Genomic DNA, 23,309 nt, shown 5'->3' with positions numbered 1-23,309 from the left:
CAAATTCCTAAGGTTTTTTTTCTGAAATATTAATACTTCTGCCACTGGAAAGAACCAAAATCTCAAAATTGGAAATCCTTAGCAATAACTGATGCATGCTGAATTGGGTGTAGTAGGCTTCAAATTACAGATAATGGCCAGTTTCCGTGAGAAAATTAAAAAGAGAATGTATTTACCAGACAAAGTAAATACTTTATCCCATGGTGTCGATATTTGCAAAGTCCACTGAAATCCTTGACCCGATTTGTGGCAGTTGTAATAAGGCCCTTCTAAAATAAAGGTAAATCTAGGATTCCCTCTACGGCACTCAGGATAAGAATGTTAATAAGTCTTTATTAATATATAAGCATAAATGAGGCCCACACGCAGGTGATGGCAAGAAGTTGTGCTCCTCATGAAAGTATAGACTTATCTGCTCACAACATTCTATGACATCATATAAATATCAACAAAACACTCCACATATCTTACATCATAGTACAGGCTAGTTCTTATTGGTCAATAGAGCCAGTGCTCACAATCAGTTAAAGTGTACTGTGTGAATGTGAGTGTTAGAACAGATATACCTTAAAATACTTAATTTACTATGTACAACAGTAGTTTAGTTCTTTTTTGTAAAGGTACTTGGCGAGTAGGGGCGTGCTTTTGCTGCTTATTGCAATACCTCAAGTGCTTTAGTCCGGTTTCTCTGTTTAAAAATGTGTATCCTTGTTAAATGAGCAATAATGCTGAATCACATTGTGGTAGGTGACAAATGCCTTCAACATTTTTTATACTTCAAGGTGGATATTGTGGTAGTTGTTTCTTCTGCTAGTGGATCAGCTATTCTTAAGAATAATATAAAAAATCTTCCCTCTTAATGAGTCGGGAAATCTTGCATTCAAATTTCCTGAACTTCATTTAATTACAAGATGAAGAATATTTTAACTAGTTGATGTTCGTGTTTTAAAATTTTAGTTAGTGAAAACTGAAGGTTATGGAATATGTAGATAACTGTATCACCTTTGGGCAAGACTGCATTTGAGGGAAGGGCTGAATGAGTAGACTTCTTTCTGGATCACCTGTTAAATTGCACCCTCTAATCTACAGGGCAGAAAAACTCTGTAGGGGGCAGTGCACTAAACAATGGCAACCTCTGCTGATTCAATTCATTTTAAATGTTTTATCTATACTTGAAATCTGCATTTTGTACAACCAAAAACTAACAAATTAAAAGTTGAATTAAGTACAAATTTCACATTTGGTATCACTTTTTAGCTGTATACGTGTAGGAGACATCTACAGAACTGTTGGGTTCAGTTATTTGCTGTGAATGTTTTCTCTGACCCATAGCTAATACAAGTGAGTTACTACTTTTAGTTGGTTTCCAACAAGGTGATAGGATGGGCCTGCTGTCCTGTTTTATCTTTTAGAGACCAAACTGTGTTTCTCTTGGCTTATATGGGTGCCACTTCCTACCCCAAAGCAACGTTTTCCCAAAGCTGAGCCTTAATGACTTAGTTTGCTTTCTCCCTCTGTGCTTTGGTTCTCTATACTTTTAATTAGCCACATCTGATGTAATCTAAGGGCACTACTTACTATATACATAGTTTAGTATTGCCATAGCTTTTTCATTCCTGAATCTCAATTTTCCTTTCAAATTCCTCTGTTCCATAACATTTTCATAGTGAACGGAAGAGTTCAACGTGAAGGAGTGATTCTTTTGTGACAAGGAGCTATTCACAAACTTCATCTGCTATCTTTTTCATTTTGTATGCCCATGGGTGGCTGGTACCCTTTGAAAGTGGTGGGCGAGTGAAGTGCCCCACCGCTTTGCAAAAACACAAAATAAAACACACCCACCCTTCAAAACCACAAAGTAAACCACCTCTCCCTACAAAAGCTCAAAATAAAATACCCCTCCCTCCATAAGTAACAAAAACACTAGAATAACATTTTAAATAAATAAGTAAAATAAATAGTATTTACCCACGGCGGCACATCCTCAGTCCTCCTCTGTGTTCCTCTTCTGAATCTGGAGTCGAGTTCCCCTAACCAATGGAGATGCTGCTCTCATGCTGTTAATCAGCATGAGAGAAGTGCCTGGATTGGATGGAGCGGGCTGGCTGGTTGCTCCGTCAGGCACTGTAGTCCTGTGCTTGGTCTCCACCCAGCTGTCTAAGACAACTAAGTGGAGAGCTTAAAAATGTGCATGTCACTCTGGCCATCACAAAAGACAGCCTGCCACAGTGACATGCGCACTTTAAAGCATCCAGCCAGCCACTGCTCTTGTCCTCTACCAATCGGCAGCAGAGGACACGCCTTGTATGTCTCTGGGATCAGGGTCAGCTGGCTGCTGCAGTGCACATGTTGGAAAAATAAAATAGCAATCAAATCTTTTCATTGCCATATTATTTTTCCTGCACGGGCTGGCAGTGGGCGGTGGGAGGGGGGAAAGGCGATGCTCCGCCACCTTCATGCAGAAACCGCCACTGTGTATTCCTTCATATTGTTTCTGGCCACATGCGTAGATCTTATTGTCCTCCTTTTATTGCAGATTATACCACTGAGCCTGAATAAAGTTCTCTGCACTGAATATTTCAATCCAAGATATTTGTTTTGTTTTATTCTGAGTCTCTTTTAATTTCGCTAACCTCTTCTCTCCTTTGTCTCGTACAATGTCTGTGTGCATTTGATCTCTAGGATCTGTTCCCCATCACAGATCTTAAGCGCGTTTCCATAGGCAGTTCTATCTTTTTGGAGTAAATTCTTATGAAAGGTCTCTAGTAAGGCTCTTCTACAACTACTTAAGAAATTCTCCTGTTTGTCCTTGTCTCTTACATTTTAAAATGAAATTGGACTCCCTTACGTGCACTATGTGTGTAGCAATGTTAATTTTAGTTTCAAGAGTGGCAGCTGGGGAGGTTTGAGAGCTGCTACCTAAATGAGTGTGAATGCATATGCGGTCCAATACTGGTCAGTGGTGGGACCCTCTGACCTACTTTATGCTTTCTGTTACAATACAAAGATGGAGTAAAAAATTTTAATTGTTGGCTGATAGATGTACTTACGTTATGCTTGTTCCACTGAGTTCTGTAGTCCATTTTACAGCTAAGTAACATAGTGGTTTGTACAACTAATTCGCCAGTATTAATTGGAAAAAATGTGGCACAGCATTTTAACATTATAGTTACTTTGGAATTATTTTCTCTTTGGAAATGATGACGTTTTTTCTATTAATCTGTACAATTGTTTATTGAGCGGACTTGCATGTTTCACCAAATAAGAGCACACATTTCTAGTAACATTTGTATAGAGGCAAGTGCTTCCAAAATGTGTATGAATTTATTTGTTATTTTTTTGCAACAGCAAGTTGGCATTGACAAAGGAGATATCCCCGATCTTACTCAGGTAAGCCATTCAAAGTAGTAAATCAAGAGCCTTATTTACTTTGTGATCGTTTTTTGTAAAAGTCTTTTTAACATTAATTTTAAGAAAAGTGGGAAAATATATTTTCCATAGCTGTTGTGTTTTACACCACAAATCTCACTGTACTCTATCTTTGCATACTGAAAATGTTAAATGCTCCAGTCTATAATTCATATGAATGCTGTGATCTTCTAAGAAATAAAACTTGTTGCAGGCAGTCTCCCAAGGGTTTTTCGAACCCTACATTATTTAATGTTACAAAGGTGAAATTGCAAAGTCGCCAGTCCATATTTCAAAAAGAAAAGGGGAAATCCATCAACCCTGAATTTTTTTGGGGCCAGTTCTCAACATACATACAGCAAAAATACTTTGGTTAAAAATATAGCCTTCCCGCTGCATTTTAGTTATGTTTCTTTGTGGCATAATAAAAAGTAGCCTCCATTATCCTTTTCAATGCATGTACATTGAATAATTTAAGGCTAGAGCAGGGATTCTCCTAGGTGAAAGTGCTGTCTGTAGTAATGGCTGTACATGGTGTGATAAGTTTACATGTACACATATGGTTCTCATGCAGACAGGAGCTGATGCTGTAACTGAACTTCATTACATCAGGAAGTGAAAAATGCTGTTCTCAGTAATATTCAGAGCCTTATGCTGTAATGGGAAGAGGAAGTAGCCTAATGGCTAGAGTGGTCAACCTCGAAGCTGGGGAACCGGGTTTGAGCCTCAGCAGGGACTCCTGTGGTTCAGGGCAAATCACTTAATTTCCCCATCCCACACAAATGAATGTGTCCCCTGTAACGTCACTGGTGCTCCTGTAAAGTTCTCGGATACCTTCGGGTCTAGTTCGCGCTATATAAAACTCATTAAAAAAAAAAACCCCAAAAAAACCCTCTTGTTATCATGTGTGTGTGTATATGTATGTGTATATTCCAAATGAACTTGCTCCGCAATTGAAGATACCCACACAACGCTATGTTTCAACCTTCTTTATTCGGGAGGCAGCAGCGGACTCAGGGAGGACCTCACAGCGCAATGTTACACCACTTGCCTACGCGTTTCGAGAGTCAATCTCTTCCTCATGGCATGGTGTTAGTCGGGAGAGTGGAAGCATGGCCATTGATTTTGCACAGGTGATAAGCAGGTCTTGATCCCGCCCCAGTGGGCGTGTTTGTTGCAAAGCACCCTGGTAAACGTAGTCCAGAGTAGTAATGAAGGTCCATAGTGGGTGCCATTGCCATCTATCCCTCAGTGATTTTTGCCCATCGGGTCGCCGGCTGTCCCCTTCCGAGTTCGTTGCTGTAGTGATGCCCCTGCGAACAGGTACGTTGTTCCGTGTCTCGTGCCCCAGTTGTGGCACACGGATCTGCGGCGAGCAGCGGGGTTATCTTCGTGACCCGAGCTGGCCACACATATTCCAAATGAACTTGCTCCGCAATTGAAGATACCCACACAACGCTATGTTTCAACCTTCTTTATTCGGGAGGCAGCAGCGGACTCAGGGAGGACCTCACAGCGCAATGTTACACCACTTGCCTACGCGTTTCGAGAGTCAATCTCTTCCTCATGGCATGGTGTTAGTCGGGAGAGTGGAAGCATGGCCATTGATTTTGCACAGGTGATAAGCAGGTCTTGATCCCGCCCCAGTGGGCGTGTTTGTTGCAAAGCACCCTGGTAAACGTAGTCCAGAGTAGTAATGAAGGTCCATAGTGGGTGCCATTGCCATCTATCCCTCAGTGATTTTTGCCCATCGGGTCGCCGGCTGTCCCCTTCCGAGTTCGTTGCTGTAGTGATGCCCCTGCGAACAGGTACGTTGTTCCGTGTCTCGTGCCCCAGTTGTGGCACACGGATCTGCGGCGAGCAGCGGGGTTATCTTCGTGACCCGAGCTGGCCACACATATTCCAAATGAACTTGCTCCGCAATTGAAGATACCCACACAACGCTATGTTTCAACCTTCTTTATTCGGGAGGCAGCAGCGGACTCAGGGAGGACCTCACAGCGCAATGTTACACCACTTGCCTACGCGTTTCGAGAGTCAATCTCTTCCTCATGGCATGGTGTTAGTCGGGAGAGTGGAAGCATGGCCATTGATTTTGCACAGGTGATAAGCAGGTCTTGATCCCGCCCCAGTGGGCGTGTTTGTTGCAAAGCACCCTGGTAAACGTAGTCCAGAGTAGTAATGAAGGTCCATAGTGGGTGCCATTGCCATCTATCCCTCAGTGATTTTTGCCCATCGGGTCGCCGGCTGTCCCCTTCCGAGTTCGTTGCTGTAGTGATGCCCCTGCGAACAGGTACGTTGTTCCGTGTCTCGTGCCCCAGTTGTGGCACACGGATCTGCGGCGAGCAGCGGGGTTATCTTCGTGACCCGAGCTGGCCACACATATTCCAAATGAACTTGCTCCGCAATTGAAGATACCCACACAACGCTATGTTTCAACCTTCTTTATTCGGGAGGCAGCAGCGGACTCAGGGAGGACCTCACAGCGCAATGTTACACCACTTGCCTACGCGTTTCGAGAGTCAATCTCTTCCTCATGGCATGGTGTTAGTCGGGAGAGTGGAAGCATGGCCATTGATTTTGCACAGGTGATAAGCAGGTCTTGATCCCGCCCCAGTGGGCGTGTTTGTTGCAAAGCACCCTGGTAAACGTAGTCCAGAGTAGTAATGAAGGTCCATAGTGGGTGCCATTGCCATCTATCCCTCAGTGATTTTTGCCCATCGGGTCGCCGGCTGTCCCCTTCCGAGTTCGTTGCTGTAGTGATGCCCCTGCGAACAGGTACGTTGTTCCGTGTCTCGTGCCCCAGTTGTGGCACACGGATCTGCGGCGAGCAGCGGGGTTATCTTCGTGACCCGAGCTGGCCACACATATTCCAAATGAACTTGCTCCGCAATTGAAGATACCCACACAACGCTATGTTTCAACCTTCTTTATTCGGGAGGCAGCAGCGGACTCAGGGAGGACCTCACAGCGCAATGTTACACCACTTGCCTACGCGTTTCGAGAGTCAATCTCTTCCTCATGGCATGGTGTTAGTCGGGAGAGTGGAAGCATGGCCATTGATTTTGCACAGGTGATAAGCAGGTCTTGATCCCGCCCCAGTGGGCGTGTTTGTTGCAAAGCACCCTGGTAAACGTAGTCCAGAGTAGTAATGAAGGTCCATAGTGGGTGCCATTGCCATCTATCCCTCAGTGATTTTTGCCCATCGGGTCGCCGGCTGTCCCCTTCCGAGTTCGTTGCTGTAGTGATGCCCCTGCGAACAGGTACGTTGTTCCGTGTCTCGTGCCCCAGTTGTGGCACACGGATCTGCGGCGAGCAGCGGGGTTATCTTCGTGACCCGAGCTGGCCACACATATTCCAAATGAACTTGCTCCGCAATTGAAGATACCCACACAACGCTATGTTTCAACCTTCTTTATTCGGGAGGCAGCAGCGGACTCAGGGAGGACCTCACAGCGCAATGTTACACCACTTGCCTACGCGTTTCGAGAGTCAATCTCTTCCTCATGGCATGGTGTTAGTCGGGAGAGTGGAAGCATGGCCATTGATTTTGCACAGGTGATAAGCAGGTCTTGATCCCGCCCCAGTGGGCGTGTTTGTTGCAAAGCACCCTGGTAAACGTAGTCCAGAGTAGTAATGAAGGTCCATAGTGGGTGCCATTGCCATCTATCCCTCAGTGATTTTTGCCCATCGGGTCGCCGGCTGTCCCCTTCCGAGTTCGTTGCTGTAGTGATGCCCCTGCGAACAGGTACGTTGTTCCGTGTCTCGTGCCCCAGTTGTGGCACACGGATCTGCGGCGAGCAGCGGGGTTATCTTCGTGACCCGAGCTGGCCACACATATTCCAAATGAACTTGCTCCGCAATTGAAGATACCCACACAACGCTATGTTTCAACCTTCTTTATTCGGGAGGCAGCAGCGGACTCAGGGAGGACCTCACAGCGCAATGTTACACCACTTGCCTACGCGTTTCGAGAGTCAATCTCTTCCTCATGGCATGGTGTTAGTCGGGAGAGTGGAAGCATGGCCATTGATTTTGCACAGGTGATAAGCAGGTCTTGATCCCGCCCCAGTGGGCGTGTTTGTTGCAAAGCACCCTGGTAAACGTAGTCCAGAGTAGTAATGAAGGTCCATAGTGGGTGCCATTGCCATCTATCCCTCAGTGATTTTTGCCCATCGGGTCGCCGGCTGTCCCCTTCCGAGTTCGTTGCTGTAGTGATGCCCCTGCGAACAGGTACGTTGTTCCGTGTCTCGTGCCCCAGTTGTGGCACACGGATCTGCGGCGAGCAGCGGGGTTATCTTCGTGACCCGAGCTGGCCACACATATTCCAAATGAACTTGCTCCGCAATTGAAGATACCCACACAACGCTATGTTTCAACCTTCTTTATTCGGGAGGCAGCAGCGGACTCAGGGAGGACCTCACAGCGCAATGTTACACCACTTGCCTACGCGTTTCGAGAGTCAATCTCTTCCTCATGGCATGGTGTTAGTCGGGAGAGTGGAAGCATGGCCATTGATTTTGCACAGGTGATAAGCAGGTCTTGATCCCGCCCCAGTGGGCGTGTTTGTTGCAAAGCACCCTGGTAAACGTAGTCCAGAGTAGTAATGAAGGTCCATAGTGGGTGCCATTGCCATCTATCCCTCAGTGATTTTTGCCCATCGGGTCGCCGGCTGTCCCCTTCCGAGTTCGTTGCTGTAGTGATGCCCCTGCGAACAGGTACGTTGTTCCGTGTCTCGTGCCCCAGTTGTGGCACACGGATCTGCGGCGAGCAGCGGGGTTATCTTCGTGACCCGAGCTGGCCACACATATTCCAAATGAACTTGCTCCGCAATTGAAGATACCCACACAACGCTATGTTTCAACCTTCTTTATTCGGGAGGCAGCAGCGGACTCAGGGAGGACCTCACAGCGCAATGTTACACCACTTGCCTACGCGTTTCGAGAGTCAATCTCTTCCTCATGGCATGGTGTTAGTCGGGAGAGTGGAAGCATGGCCATTGATTTTGCACAGGTGATAAGCAGGTCTTGATCCCGCCCCAGTGGGCGTGTTTGTTGCAAAGCACCCTGGTAAACGTAGTCCAGAGTAGTAATGAAGGTCCATAGTGGGTGCCATTGCCATCTATCCCTCAGTGATTTTTGCCCATCGGGTCGCCGGCTGTCCCCTTCCGAGTTCGTTGCTGTAGTGATGCCCCTGCGAACAGGTACGTTGTTCCGTGTCTCGTGCCCCAGTTGTGGCACACGGATCTGCGGCGAGCAGCGGGGTTATCTTCGTGACCCGAGCTGGCCACACATATTCCAAATGAACTTGCTCCGCAATTGAAGATACCCACACAACGCTATGTTTCAACCTTCTTTATTCGGGAGGCAGCAGCGGACTCAGGGAGGACCTCACAGCGCAATGTTACACCACTTGCCTACGCGTTTCGAGAGTCAATCTCTTCCTCATGGCATGGTGTTAGTCGGGAGAGTGGAAGCATGGCCATTGATTTTGCACAGGTGATAAGCAGGTCTTGATCCCGCCCCAGTGGGCGTGTTTGTTGCAAAGCACCCTGGTAAACGTAGTCCAGAGTAGTAATGAAGGTCCATAGTGGGTGCCATTGCCATCTATCCCTCAGTGATTTTTGCCCATCGGGTCGCCGGCTGTCCCCTTCCGAGTTCGTTGCTGTAGTGATGCCCCTGCGAACAGGTACGTTGTTCCGTGTCTCGTGCCCCAGTTGTGGCACACGGATCTGCGGCGAGCAGCGGGGTTATCTTCGTGACTCTGGACTACGTTTACCAGGGTGCTTTGCAACAAACACGCCCACTGGGGCGGGATCAAGACCTGCTTATCACCTGTGCAAAATCAATGGCCATGCTTCCACTCTCCCGACTAACACCATGCCATGAGGATGGGCAAAAATCACTGAGGGATAGATGGCAATGGCACCCACTATGGACCTTCATTACTACTCTGGACTACGTTTACCAGGGTGCTTTGCAACAAACACGCCCACTGGGGCGGGATCAAGACCTGCTTATCACCTGTGCAAAATCAATGGCCATGCTTCCACTCTCCCGACTAACACCATGCCATGAGGAAGAGATTGACTCTCGAAACGCGTAGGCAAGTGGTGTAACATTGCGCTGTGAGGTCCTCCCTGAGTCCGCTGCTGCCTCCCGAATAAAGAAGGTTGAAACATAGCGTTGTGTGGGTATCTTCAATTGCGGAGCAAGTTCATTTGGAATATGTGTGGCCAGCTCGGGTCACGAAGATAACCCCGCTGCTCGCCGCAGATCCGTGTGCCACAACTGGGGCACGAGACACGGAACAACGTACCTGTTCGCAGGGGCATCACTACAGCAACGAACTCGGAAGGGGACAGCCGGCGACCCGATGGGCAAAAATCACTGAGGGATAGATGGCAATGGCACCCACTATGGACCTTCATTACTACTCTGGACTACGTTTACCAGGGTGCTTTGCAACAAACACGCCCACTGGGGCGGGATCAAGACCTGCTTATCACCTGTGCAAAATCAATGGCCATGCTTCCACTCTCCCGACTAACACCATGCCATGAGGAAGAGATTGACTCTCGAAACGCGTAGGCAAGTGGTGTAACATTGCGCTGTGAGGTCCTCCCTGAGTCCGCTGCTGCCTCCCGAATAAAGAAGGTTGAAACATAGCGTTGTGTGGGTATCTTCAATTGCGGAGCAAGTTCATTTGGAATATGTGTGGCCAGCTCGGGTCACGAAGATAACCCCGCTGCTCGCCGCAGATCCGTGTGCCACAACTGGGGCACGAGACACGGAACAACGTACCTGTTCGCAGGGGCATCACTACAGCAACGAACTCGGAAGGGGACAGCCGGCGACCCGATGGGCAAAAATCACTGAGGGATAGATGGCAATGGCACCCACTATGGACCTTCATTACTACTCTGGACTACGTTTACCAGGGTGCTTTGCAACAAACACGCCCACTGGGGCGGGATCAAGACCTGCTTATCACCTGTGCAAAATCAATGGCCATGCTTCCACTCTCCCGACTAACACCATGCCATGAGGAAGAGATTGACTCTCGAAACGCGTAGGCAAGTGGTGTAACATTGCGCTGTGAGGTCCTCCCTGAGTCCGCTGCTGCCTCCCGAATAAAGAAGGTTGAAACATAGCGTTGTGTGGGTATCTTCAATTGCGGAGCAAGTTCATTTGGAATATGTGTGGCCAGCTCGGGTCACGAAGATAACCCCGCTGCTCGCCGCAGATCCGTGTGCCACAACTGGGGCACGAGACACGGAACAACGTACCTGTTCGCAGGGGCATCACTACAGCAACGAACTCGGAAGGGGACAGCCGGCGACCCGATGGGCAAAAATCACTGAGGGATAGATGGCAATGGCACCCACTATGGACCTTCATTACTACTCTGGACTACGTTTACCAGGGTGCTTTGCAACAAACACGCCCACTGGGGCGGGATCAAGACCTGCTTATCACCTGTGCAAAATCAATGGCCATGCTTCCACTCTCCCGACTAACACCATGCCATGAGGAAGAGATTGACTCTCGAAACGCGTAGGCAAGTGGTGTAACATTGCGCTGTGAGGTCCTCCCTGAGTCCGCTGCTGCCTCCCGAATAAAGAAGGTTGAAACATAGCGTTGTGTGGGTATCTTCAATTGCGGAGCAAGTTCATTTGGAATATGTGTGGCCAGCTCGGGTCACGAAGATAACCCCGCTGCTCGCCGCAGATCCGTGTGCCACAACTGGGGCACGAGACACGGAACAACGTACCTGTTCGCAGGGGCATCACTACAGCAACGAACTCGGAAGGGGACAGCCGGCGACCCGATGGGCAAAAATCACTGAGGGATAGATGGCAATGGCACCCACTATGGACCTTCATTACTACTCTGGACTACGTTTACCAGGGTGCTTTGCAACAAACACGCCCACTGGGGCGGGATCAAGACCTGCTTATCACCTGTGCAAAATCAATGGCCATGCTTCCACTCTCCCGACTAACACCATGCCATGAGGAAGAGATTGACTCTCGAAACGCGTAGGCAAGTGGTGTAACATTGCGCTGTGAGGTCCTCCCTGAGTCCGCTGCTGCCTCCCGAATAAAGAAGGTTGAAACATAGCGTTGTGTGGGTATCTTCAATTGCGGAGCAAGTTCATTTGGAATATGTGTGGCCAGCTCGGGTCACGAAGATAACCCCGCTGCTCGCCGCAGATCCGTGTGCCACAACTGGGGCACGAGACACGGAACAACGTACCTGTTCGCAGGGGCATCACTACAGCAACGAACTCGGAAGGGGACAGCCGGCGACCCGATGGGCAAAAATCACTGAGGGATAGATGGCAATGGCACCCACTATGGACCTTCATTACTACTCTGGACTACGTTTACCAGGGTGCTTTGCAACAAACACGCCCACTGGGGCGGGATCAAGACCTGCTTATCACCTGTGCAAAATCAATGGCCATGCTTCCACTCTCCCGACTAACACCATGCCATGAGGAAGAGATTGACTCTCGAAACGCGTAGGCAAGTGGTGTAACATTGCGCTGTGAGGTCCTCCCTGAGTCCGCTGCTGCCTCCCGAATAAAGAAGGTTGAAACATAGCGTTGTGTGGGTATCTTCAATTGCGGAGCAAGTTCATTTGGAATATGTGTGGCCAGCTCGGGTCACGAAGATAACCCCGCTGCTCGCCGCAGATCCGTGTGCCACAACTGGGGCACGAGACACGGAACAACGTACCTGTTCGCAGGGGCATCACTACAGCAACGAACTCGGAAGGGGACAGCCGGCGACCCGATGGGCAAAAATCACTGAGGGATAGATGGCAATGGCACCCACTATGGACCTTCATTACTACTCTGGACTACGTTTACCAGGGTGCTTTGCAACAAACACGCCCACTGGGGCGGGATCAAGACCTGCTTATCACCTGTGCAAAATCAATGGCCATGCTTCCACTCTCCCGACTAACACCATGCCATGAGGAAGAGATTGACTCTCGAAACGCGTAGGCAAGTGGTGTAACATTGCGCTGTGAGGTCCTCCCTGAGTCCGCTGCTGCCTCCCGAATAAAGAAGGTTGAAACATAGCGTTGTGTGGGTATCTTCAATTGCGGAGCAAGTTCATTTGGAATATGTGTGGCCAGCTCGGGTCACGAAGATAACCCCGCTGCTCGCCGCAGATCCGTGTGCCACAACTGGGGCACGAGACACGGAACAACGTACCTGTTCGCAGGGGCATCACTACAGCAACGAACTCGGAAGGGGACAGCCGGCGACCCGATGGGCAAAAATCACTGAGGGATAGATGGCAATGGCACCCACTATGGACCTTCATTACTACTCTGGACTACGTTTACCAGGGTGCTTTGCAACAAACACGCCCACTGGGGCGGGATCAAGACCTGCTTATCACCTGTGCAAAATCAATGGCCATGCTTCCACTCTCCCGACTAACACCATGCCATGAGGAAGAGATTGACTCTCGAAACGCGTAGGCAAGTGGTGTAACATTGCGCTGTGAGGTCCTCCCTGAGTCCGCTGCTGCCTCCCGAATAAAGAAGGTTGAAACATAGCGTTGTGTGGGTATCTTCAATTGCGGAGCAAGTTCATTTGGAATATGTATGTGTATATATATATATATATGTGTGCATATATATATGTGAGTGTGTGTATATCTCCACAAGCTTTTTTCTTGTGAATTTTTTTTTAAATCAAACCAAAAATAATTATAAACATTCCACTATCATTAAACTGTAAATATGAAAATTATCTGGAAATGTAATTTGCTCCAAAACTAATTTGAATTGTATTTTCACCATCTTATTTCAAGAAGGCAAAAGAGCACTTTGCTTAATGAGTGTGTGGTGAAAAAAGTAAGTAGCTGCGAGTAAATCAGTCACTGGTTATCAAAAGGTCACAAACAGAATTAAAAAGCAGAGGTTTTGAGCGACTAGCAGTTGTGGGGAGGGACAGAACATGATGTGCATTTTAATTTTAATGGAACTTGACTAAAAAGCATGTTTTAACACAGGCATGTGGCAACTCATCTTTTCACTGTGCGGTCACATCTTTTTGCACACACCAAGCTGTATAGTTTTGGGAAGGTTCATATTATGTTGGCAGGGTTACATGTTTTTCTGTCACCAAAAATTAACTTTTAATTCTAAATGTTGCTTAATATGGCACACATTGACTGTGGGTGTTCCTGTATTCCATTCTGCCCCAACTGAACACCTTCCCCTCCCTCTGTGCCACTTGCATGCACCCTCCCAAGTCACAGAATTCCTGAAGTTTCATTATCCTCCTGAGTCTGTGGCAATGTTAGCCTTTTGCATAACCCACCAAGGAGTAGAAGTGTCAGGAAGGCATCACAGCAGGAAATGAGAATACGAAATGACAAATTTTGCATGGGCATAGGGTTGAAGTAGTTCTTCTGCTCACTTACAATGGTACCTCTGAACTTTCTTTTTTAGTATAGACAGAATAGCGCTCGGTGCGAGAGAATGTGCAAGATGCAGTTCTATTGCAAAGTGCAATCAACGAAACACAATTACCTGCAAGTACCTGCTCTAGTCTCACCAGAGCTGGTCGGGGAATTGGATACCACCTACAACCTGGCCACCAGGAGTGTGAGCAGCACCAGAGTAGCCACAGTGAGCAGTTTGGGGGGAGGAGCGGTGGGATGTGTGGCTATGTAGAATGCAGTCTGTAGGATTAACACATATCGAAAGTATAAAAAAAAAAAAGAATAAAAAAAAAAAGAAATCAATGATTTAGTAACTGTTTGTCAGCTTATATCGAGCGCCGTAGCTGGTGGGTGGGGTGGTGCACTGCTGTGTGGTGCACTTTGTCAGGGCTGAAGACTAACTTGTCCTCATCTGTGCTGCTAATTCTTGATACACACTCATAGAACGGGGGGAAAGGCTGTCACTAAGGTTCTGAACTAAAATGTTAGTGACCCAGTACACGGTTCTTCAGCTGTAGGGGGTGACCCATTATCCCATTATTTGTATGTTATTTTGTAGGCTGATTCCAAATGTGGTTGACACAAACACCCAAATCTCCTCTCTCTGTGTTCTTTTTTTTTGACTATGCATTATTTCTCCTAAATATGAAAGCGCAGATCTAGGAGGTTTTGTTTCTAGCCCAGACCTTAACAAAACCAGCTAATGCTGATAAGCAAGGACACTGACCTTCGCTTTAGAAAAGAGTGACAATCTTCTACATCGAGTGACAACTACTCTAATAAAAGTGTATATTATGGTGCTATGCGTTCTAGTACTGACTTCGGATAGCTTCCATAGGGGCTTGACTTGGAACATTGTGTTAATGTAATTTAATGAAACATGGTTTATTGCTTTGATTAAACAGCATGCATGGTTTCGATTTTGCTGCACACACACATACTGTTAAATCAATAAATGTTAAATACTACACATCCTGCGTGTGCCCTACTGCAACACACATGCGTTCTTTTTTTAACAAGAAAGGTACAGAGGTTAATGTTTCGTTCATCTGAAACATAAAATAGGCTGATGGATCCTCAAAAGAAAAAAAAATTAAACACTTGTAAAGCCAAAATACATTGGTAAAGCCAAATAGGTCTCACCTTTGGGGATTGATTTGCTTTGCAAATGGTTTTTAGCCACACTGAACCTGATGGTGTGCATCATGAGTAAAGTTTTAAAAAGAAAAAAAAAAACTTTGACTCAACCACTCATGTCATTTTTTTAGGCAAAAACTCCACGCATGTACATGCCGACAAAATGACGGGTACTTTTATTCTTTTTAGCTAGTCATCCAAGTTGGATAGGTAACTAGAAATACCAAAATAATGCACACCAACACCTAGTCCCGTCTTGTCTCACTGGCGGGAATACAAAAAGGCCAACTGCCAAGCTATTTACAGTCGTTACCCAGGACAAAGGCACCAAGTGGTCAATAGAAGAAAATGTCAACTTTTCTAAAAGTGCCATTTTCAGAATTGCGATGTAAAATCCAACGTTACCATTTATTACAATTCATTTAAGGCCAATCATGATATTTCTACCTGTTTAAAATGGAGAGTTATCACTTGATAAATGTATTAAGGCAACCCAATGTTATCCTACGGGAGAGGTAGACCTTACAGTAGTGAAAAAATAAATGTAGGAGTTTGTCACTACCAAGACAGGTAAAACTTAAATACACATGTGCTACATTTCAAATACAATTCACCCTACCATATGGACTGTTTAGGGCTTAGGGAGTGATTTATATGTATTAAAAAGGAAGGTTGCAGCCTGGCAAAGAAGTTATTTTACCAGGTCAAACTGGCAGTTTAAAACTGCACACGGGCTTCAATGATCGACCTGAGACATATTGTAAAGGGCTACTTTAGTGGGTGGTACAATAAGTGCTACAAGCACATTCAATTTACAGGTCCTAGATACATGTAGTACCACTTTGCTAGGTAGTTATAAGTAAACTAAATGTGCCAATTGGATGTAAGCCAATTTTACCCTGTTTAAAGGAGAGAGACACAAGCACTTGAGCACTTGTTATCAATGGTAAAGTGCACAGATTCCTAATGCAACAAAAATGAAACCTAAGTAACAGACGGGGGAGGACCACGCCAATGATGTCTGGTCTAACATATACCGTTTAAGGTATAACCTAGTGTGATGGCGATTCTGTCCATCCTAGCAGCATGCTAAACTAGGTAGCACTATGTCTTAGAGCAAGAATCTAACTCTGCTAGAAAGTTTGGATGTTATGATATAAAAAGAGACAATTAATCATAAGCTTGTTTTTTAGGAGGTTCTAAAGGTCTCGTAGGATGTTGCAGATCTATTATTAGAGGGAGAAGTCCAGACACCTAGAGCAAGCACAGTAAACCTGGTTCCCCCCAATCTCTTCCTGTTGGATTTAAGGACCTTTAAAAGATTGTGATGAACAGATCTGAGATTTCGCTTGGGGATGTAATTCCGAATTCTGAAGGTCACAAAGGAGGGGCTATTGTCATGGTGGTTTTGAAAATTGTGCATCCGGTTTTACAAAGGGTACTCTCAGGGACTGGAAGCCAGTGTAGGTTTTTCAACTGGGGTTTAATATGGCAGTGTCTAGGTTGACTACAGGACAATCTGGCTGCTTGATTTTGGACAAGCTGGAGTGTGACTCAGTCCCTGAGAAAGACCTAAATAAAGCACATTAGCATAATCAATTCATGACATAACCAGCACAATTACAATCTGAATATTGGTCTCAAAAGAGAAAGAAATCCTATTTTAATCAGCTAGAAAATGAAAGCATGTCACTGATCCAATCTGAGGCTTCATTGACATATCCTTGTCGATTAGAATCCAGTCTTTGAACGATTTTTTTTAAATCGGGGGGGGGGCGAAGGGGGGGCAACCAACACCTGTGGCCAAAGGGAAGGGCTCCAAAAATGCAGCTTATTTGTGACCATCACTACCTGGGTTTTATCAGAGTTCAGTTTCAGATGGTGGCAGTTAATTCAGTCCTGAATAAAGACTATGGTGTTTTGGAAGAATTCAGTAGATTCTGGCGAATCATCGACATTTAATAACAGCTTAATGTCATTGCCATAATTGTATATCTTTACATTTTGCCTCTGTAAAGTAGGAACCAGTGTGCAGATGTTATGGTCTCTTTGGCCATGACACTACTTAATGTCTGAGGCTGCTGCTGAACACAGTGAAGGTGAGCTAGTGATAGCTGCCAAGTTTAAAGCATGCATATGAGTTCTATTTCTCTGTTTTCATTGTGCCTATGAGTGACACTTATGCTTTTCACATGTGACACTTTGACACTTTATCGAAAGCAATTAGCAAGAAAACAGCCATTGAACAAAATAGCAAATCTCCCAAGTATTTAAGTTCCTGAATGATATCAACAACTGCTACCTGACATAGGACTGTTTCACATCCCTGAACTTGTCCCACAACAGGTCCCAAACTACAGTGCTTGCTTTACATTTTCACGAAATAGCAAACCAATCAAATTTGTTTTATTCGTTATAGTATATGCTGCTATGGTATACTACACATATAATAAAGTATGTTTTCTTCTTTTTTGGAGGCAGGCTCTTAGATTTCAATCGTCAAAGCCTCAAATGATTTCAAATCCTGCAGCTGTTACACTAAATGACTGTTATGTATAGCTCAGCATGGGCCTGCATAAAGCCTTTCACTTACGATTTAGAAATAATTTTTGCGGTAATCAAATTAACAACCTTCAGTGTATTGCCCATATAAAGATGAAAGTCTGATGTGGTCTTTTTTTTTAGGATTCATACTCAAGTTCAAGTAATAGGAGATGTAAGCAATAATATTTATCCCAGTGAGACACTTTTTACCGATCTGTTCGAAAATACACTGTCTTACTTCAGAGGTCTTTGACTTCCCACTTCATTTTATCTGGGCTTAGGACTCTGTGTACTCCCACCCTAAAATCATGGTAACATTGGCATATACCCAATTAACATATTCGATTTACTTATAAGTCCCTAGTAAAGTGCACAACTCGTGTCCAAGGCCTGTAAATTAAATGCTACTAGTGGGCCTGCTGCACTGATTTTGCCACCCACTTAAGTAGCCCTTTAAACGTGTGTCATGACTGCCATTACAGACCTGTGTGCACAGTTTTAAACTGCCATTTCGACCTGGCAAAAAAAGGGCCGGGTGCAGTGTATTTGAAAGCTAGGACATGTACTCTTAAGGTTTACATGTCCTTGTAGTAAAAAACACCTAAATTCGTTTTTCACTACTGCAAGGCCCATCTCTCTGATAGGATAACATTGGAGTTACCTTATTACATTTCGTAAATGTAATGTCCAAAAAGGAAAAGATGACCCCCCTTCAAGTTTGGTGTCTCTCGAATCACAATTTAAAATCCTAACTTATGGTGAAGTTGGCTTTTAAAATGCAATTTTGAAAATGTTACTTTTAGAAAGTAGACATTTTCTTGCCTTAGCCATTTGGAGTCTGAAACCTGGCTCTGATCACATGACTGTGTAGTTGGCATTTGGGCTTTGTGTATTCCTCCTAGATAGTGGCACACAATGGGGAGATTAGGTGTGAATGAATGGGGAGATTAGGTGTGAATGAATTGGCCATCACTGGCAGGATTGGAGAGAGGAGCTGGGGACAGTCCCACTTACACCTAAATAGGCTGTGTCCTGTACCCACACAAATGGCCTAACGGCCCTGCATCGTCACTTCAGCCAGCTTGGAGCCATGCATTTCAGTCTCTATCTAGAAGCAGGTCACCAGTGTATAAAAGAAGGACCTCAGACACTAACTCTTCAGTACACTTCTGGAACTGTGAATACTCTGCCAGGAAGAGGGACTGCTTTGCTTCTGCTGAAAGGTCTGTCACTCTGCTTGACTGCTATGCTGAAGGAGCTACTGCCTTACGGTGCTGACCTGCTGGCTGCTACCCTCTTGTCTAGGGAAGAACTAGACCTGGAGCCCATCTTGAACCTAGGACCCCAGAGTGACTAAAAGGTTTAGTCTGCTCATGAGCTCTTAAATTCTAGCTTTTGGCTCTTCACAACCCTAAACAGGCCTGTTTGTGCCAGAACTGCGCTGCTCTTCCCATAAATCAGTTCAAGCCACTGCAGGCTTGTCTCTTCACACAGAAGGCATTGATCGCCGCAGAGGACTGCCAGCGCAAGACTCCAGCCCACCCGCCCTCCTTGCTCTCTGCGGCCCTTCAATGAACGGGACTCTTTGGCAGAAAAAGATGAGAAGGTAAAACTTTAGCTGGACTAATCTGGGACTGTATCCGACCAGTACTCCATTGCAGTCTGCCTGGACCTTTGAATTTAACCCGGCACATCGCAACCAGATAACCGCGGTTAGCCCTTTATGCTTTTACGCTCTAGATTGCAGTTTATTCTTGAAAAATTCATAACTCCGGTTCTGTTGATTGGATTTTGGTCATTTAGATCTTGTTTTAAAAAAATGTAATTAAGCTGTATTTTTCTAACCTTGTGCGAGTTCTTTCTGTGTGGTGTTTCAATGTTTTCCTGTTCGAAGTATTGCACACATATTTAACACCTTGCCTCAAAGTTAAGACTGACTGCTCTGTGTCAATCTACCAGGAGGCTGAGCACAAGTTAATTTGGGGTTTGCTTGTGCCTTACCGGGACTAGGATTGTGGTTGCTGCTCGACCAGAGCTTACACCCCAGTCAACCAGTAATCCAATTTCTAACAGGTGCAATGATGAGTGCACTGCAGTTTTGTTCTGATGCTTACACAAATCTACAGCTATTATTGTTACTCAAGTACAGCAATGATAGCAAATTCCATTTCACATGAAAGTATAACATATATCCAGGAGAGGTCTTTGGTTTTGATGTATTTAAATGTCTTGTCACTTAAAGATAAAGTGAGCGATGTAACCTCCCGCTGTAATGAGTGATGGTGAACACCCTTTTTTGTGTCAGTAATTGCTGAATTGTAAGTGATTTTGTGTCAGTTACAATTTCAAACTCTTGTTTGCACATTGTTGTGTTTTACTAAAACGTGTTGGCTGTGTGCAAGTCAATTTAATGGAGATCTATAATGGTCCTATAAATGCAGGGGATGTTGAAGTCGTTGTTTGTAATGGGTACGTTGCTGATTGGACAAATCTATCTTCATACGCTGCAGTATTTATCATAAATAACTGATTTTCGTGGTGACTATTTGGGAACAAATTTACTCAGCTGCATATTTGTGTTATTCCAAATATGGTTTTGATTTGCCTGTACATTCTGATATGTGCAAAACAAACAATTTTCTAGGTCAGGCAATACCTTTTGAACATTGTGCGCATTGTTGGCTTAAATGAAAATGTACTTATGCTGAAAGAATTCCTAAAACCTTATGTGCCAAACATCATAACACCTACCAAAGAGACATCCATCCACCATCCAACCACACGCACCAAATGGCCGACATTTGTATGTGGACACTCTCATGCAAAGGTATCACTTTCAGAATACAACAAACGGTGGTCTGATTTACATGACCAATGCATGTATGTGACATAAACGTGCTTCCATCGACTCTGTGGACCAAACGTGCATTTATGATATTTTGAGATTTGCATATGAGCTTGTGTAACCAATGCTCCAAAAGTAAACATTAATGCATCATTTAGTTTCTCAAGTGTCCCTCCTGAGCAAATTATACTCCTGCCTCTATTGTATAAAACTCTTCTGTACAGCATTGAAACTCTGATGTGAGTCCAATTCCACAAGACCATTTTCTCCACTGATGCATACACTTCTTCAGTTAAGATGCACTTCACTAATCCATGCCACCTCAGTTTTGTGTGCTCCATCAGTTCTCTTGTCCATGCATATCACTCCTTGAATACAACAAATGCCCCGCTGATCCATGAAAATGCACCTGTGCAGCAGCTGCCCACTCATGCATGCACCTCACTCTCTGTGAAACAAATCCTCTGATCCACTCGGTCTAAATGCACATCCAGATAGTATGTGCCTCCTCATACAAATCAACTAATTACACATCCATGACACTTCAGTCAGGATTCCCATTTATACACCATCTGAACACTAGCAAAAGCTTCAGGCAACATTGCCCTCACTTACCCATGTCATACTAATATACTCATGCATGTGTTGATAACACATTCCCAGCCTAAATACTAGTCTATAAAATGTGTTGGAAGTCATCTAGTGTGAACTATGCATGATCCAAATCTCTTTAGTTACAACTCATACTGAGGCAGCCAGAGTATGTCATGTGGCAGTAATACATCTATCATCTGTTTGTGCAAGGCAGTTTACTTGGAATTCAAACGGCCCAATAAAAGATATGGTTGTGTACATGTACTGTTCGTGGGCTTGTTGGGTGCAATACAAATACATGTACTGGAAATGAATTAACAACTACCTTAAGTGTGGAGAAAGTGGTTATTGAACCGTAAAGAATAACATTTTATGTTTGGCAAGCAAGCTGACTGGATCTGTGCTAGAGGCCTAAAATAAAACTTTAACAATAAAATAAAAATAAAATAAATAAGTCATTGTCAAAGCTCAATCTTTTGTAAATGCAAGACCTATTGCATTGCAAATGGCTGTTTAATATGTTGTCCTCTTGAATGCATACTTTGGTCTTTGGATGTGAGTTTTACTATTAAAGGTTCTGAGTGGGTTTTTGGCTGATGAACAAAATTTTGGTTCATCTTAACCAGACTGGTGTAAGTGATGTGGAAGGCATGGGTTACTCCCTGATAGTTTTTTGCATAGGGAGATGTAGGGTGGGACTTTCAACTTTTTTCAACCTAACCCATGCGAATGTGGTATGTGTTGCCTCTGTGTGGTTATTACTTGGTTTTGAAATTCATTTTGAGCTCGATGTTTGTGTAGATTGCAAATGCATTATGTTTTTGCGTCAATAGAATCTTCTGCGTGTAGAAAGGTTGCTTTGCTTTTCTAACTTCAGAGTTTCACGCATGGAAATCTTAAAGTTGGCTGATTTAGACTTGACTTGTATAGCATGAGCATGCACCTCCTTCACACTGATAAATATTGCAAATGGGTGTAAAGATTGTGTGCTTGTCGAGATCAACTTAAATTACAGGCTTTCTTGCAAACAGACTAACCAAATGAGAAAACATCTTGTATTTCCTTTCTCAATTTCAGGCACCAAGTAGTCTAATGGAGACCCTTGAACAGCATTTAAATACATTAGAAGGAAAGAAATCTGGAAATGGGTATGTATTTAGATTTTGGATCTAGTTTTAAAGATAATATTTGAGTTATCTTTCAACCCTATATGTCTTTTGCATACTGATACCAGTGAGATGAGTGGGTTTTTCTAAGGAAATAGTGAACAATCACAGTGGAACTTGTTGCCAAGTAAATGGAAATGAGTGACGCGAAAGAGCGTCATAAGATTTATTTTTCAAAAGAAGGCTCCTTACCCAAATAAACAAGGGTACCCCAACTGCCTAATGGGGGAAGCTTCTTGCCTAGCCTTTGGCCTTAGTTATGGTAAGTTCCGATCATTGCTGGTACAAATGCGGCAATATATTAGCCACTGCACTCCTAAGTGATTGGTACATGGTATGAGAACTGGGAATAAAATGTGAGTTATAGTGGCCAGTAATGTTCGATCGGGAGAGGTGGGGGAAGTAGTGGAATAGCTGTGGGTGGTGGAGAGAATCTAACTGTTAAAACGTCAAGATACACTTGCAGGGTTGTTATTCCTTTTTGTGAGCAGTAAAAGTATTTGGTTTATGTTTTTAGAAATAGACTTGACATAGGTTTCTAGCTTGAGTTTTGGATCTAGGGGGAGAAACCCTAAGAAATTTTCTGCTGTGACAATTTTGAGGGTGTGAGACATATTTGTCTTTTTTGGGGGGCAAAGTAGGAGTGTTTTAGTGTTCAACTTCAATTTGATGTTTCATTATCCATGTTGTATTTCAGATATGTGAGTGATTAGTGTTTGGAGACTATTTGTACAATGTAAATCTTGAGGAATATGGGAGCCATGATCGAGCCTTCTGGTATGAGATGAGAAACAGTTAGCTATGTTGGCCCTTCACAGTTTGTTAATGAGGTGTGCTGTGAGTTAGTTAGTGACAGTGTTGCTTTGGATCATTCCAACTTAGTGGTGTGAGAAGAATGGCATGGTAAGGAAGTGCTTCCTTAGTCAAAGAGAGTATATGAGTTGTTTCCAGAGAAAGATTCTACTATCCCTCTATCTGCCCTTGTGTATGTTTATTTTCCTTTTCAGTGTGACTGCTTCTATTGACCCAGTAAACCTTCTCTTTCTGGTGACCATTGATATCCTCTCACCTTTTGTACCCCAAATGCTACTTTTCAAAATGGGTATATCCCATCTGTAGGGTGAAATTCAAAGCTAAAGTTAAA

General features: G+C 44.6%; 1 protein-coding gene across 5 annotated transcripts in view; it reads left to right on the top strand.

The window, feature by feature from the left end:
- The window catches only part of SNAP91 (synaptosome associated protein 91), a 667,800-nt gene that overhangs the window by 290,823 nt on the left and 353,668 nt on the right, over positions 1-23,309 (top strand). For all 5 annotated transcript variants that reach the window (XM_085611031.1, XM_085611030.1, XM_085611029.1 and 2 more), the window contains exons 9-10: positions 3,349-3,390; positions 22,077-22,147. In XM_085611031.1, the coding sequence (XP_085467157.1) occupies positions 3,349-3,390; positions 22,077-22,147 (113 nt within the window). The remainder of the gene's footprint in view (positions 1-3,348; positions 3,391-22,076; positions 22,148-23,309) is intronic.

The sequence above is a fragment of the Triturus cristatus genome, chromosome 6, assembly GCF_964204655.1.
Source record: "Triturus cristatus chromosome 6, aTriCri1.1, whole genome shotgun sequence".
Lineage (NCBI taxonomy): Eukaryota > Metazoa > Chordata > Amphibia > Caudata > Salamandridae > Triturus > Triturus cristatus.
This window is presented reverse-complemented; position numbering and strand designations above follow the sequence as displayed.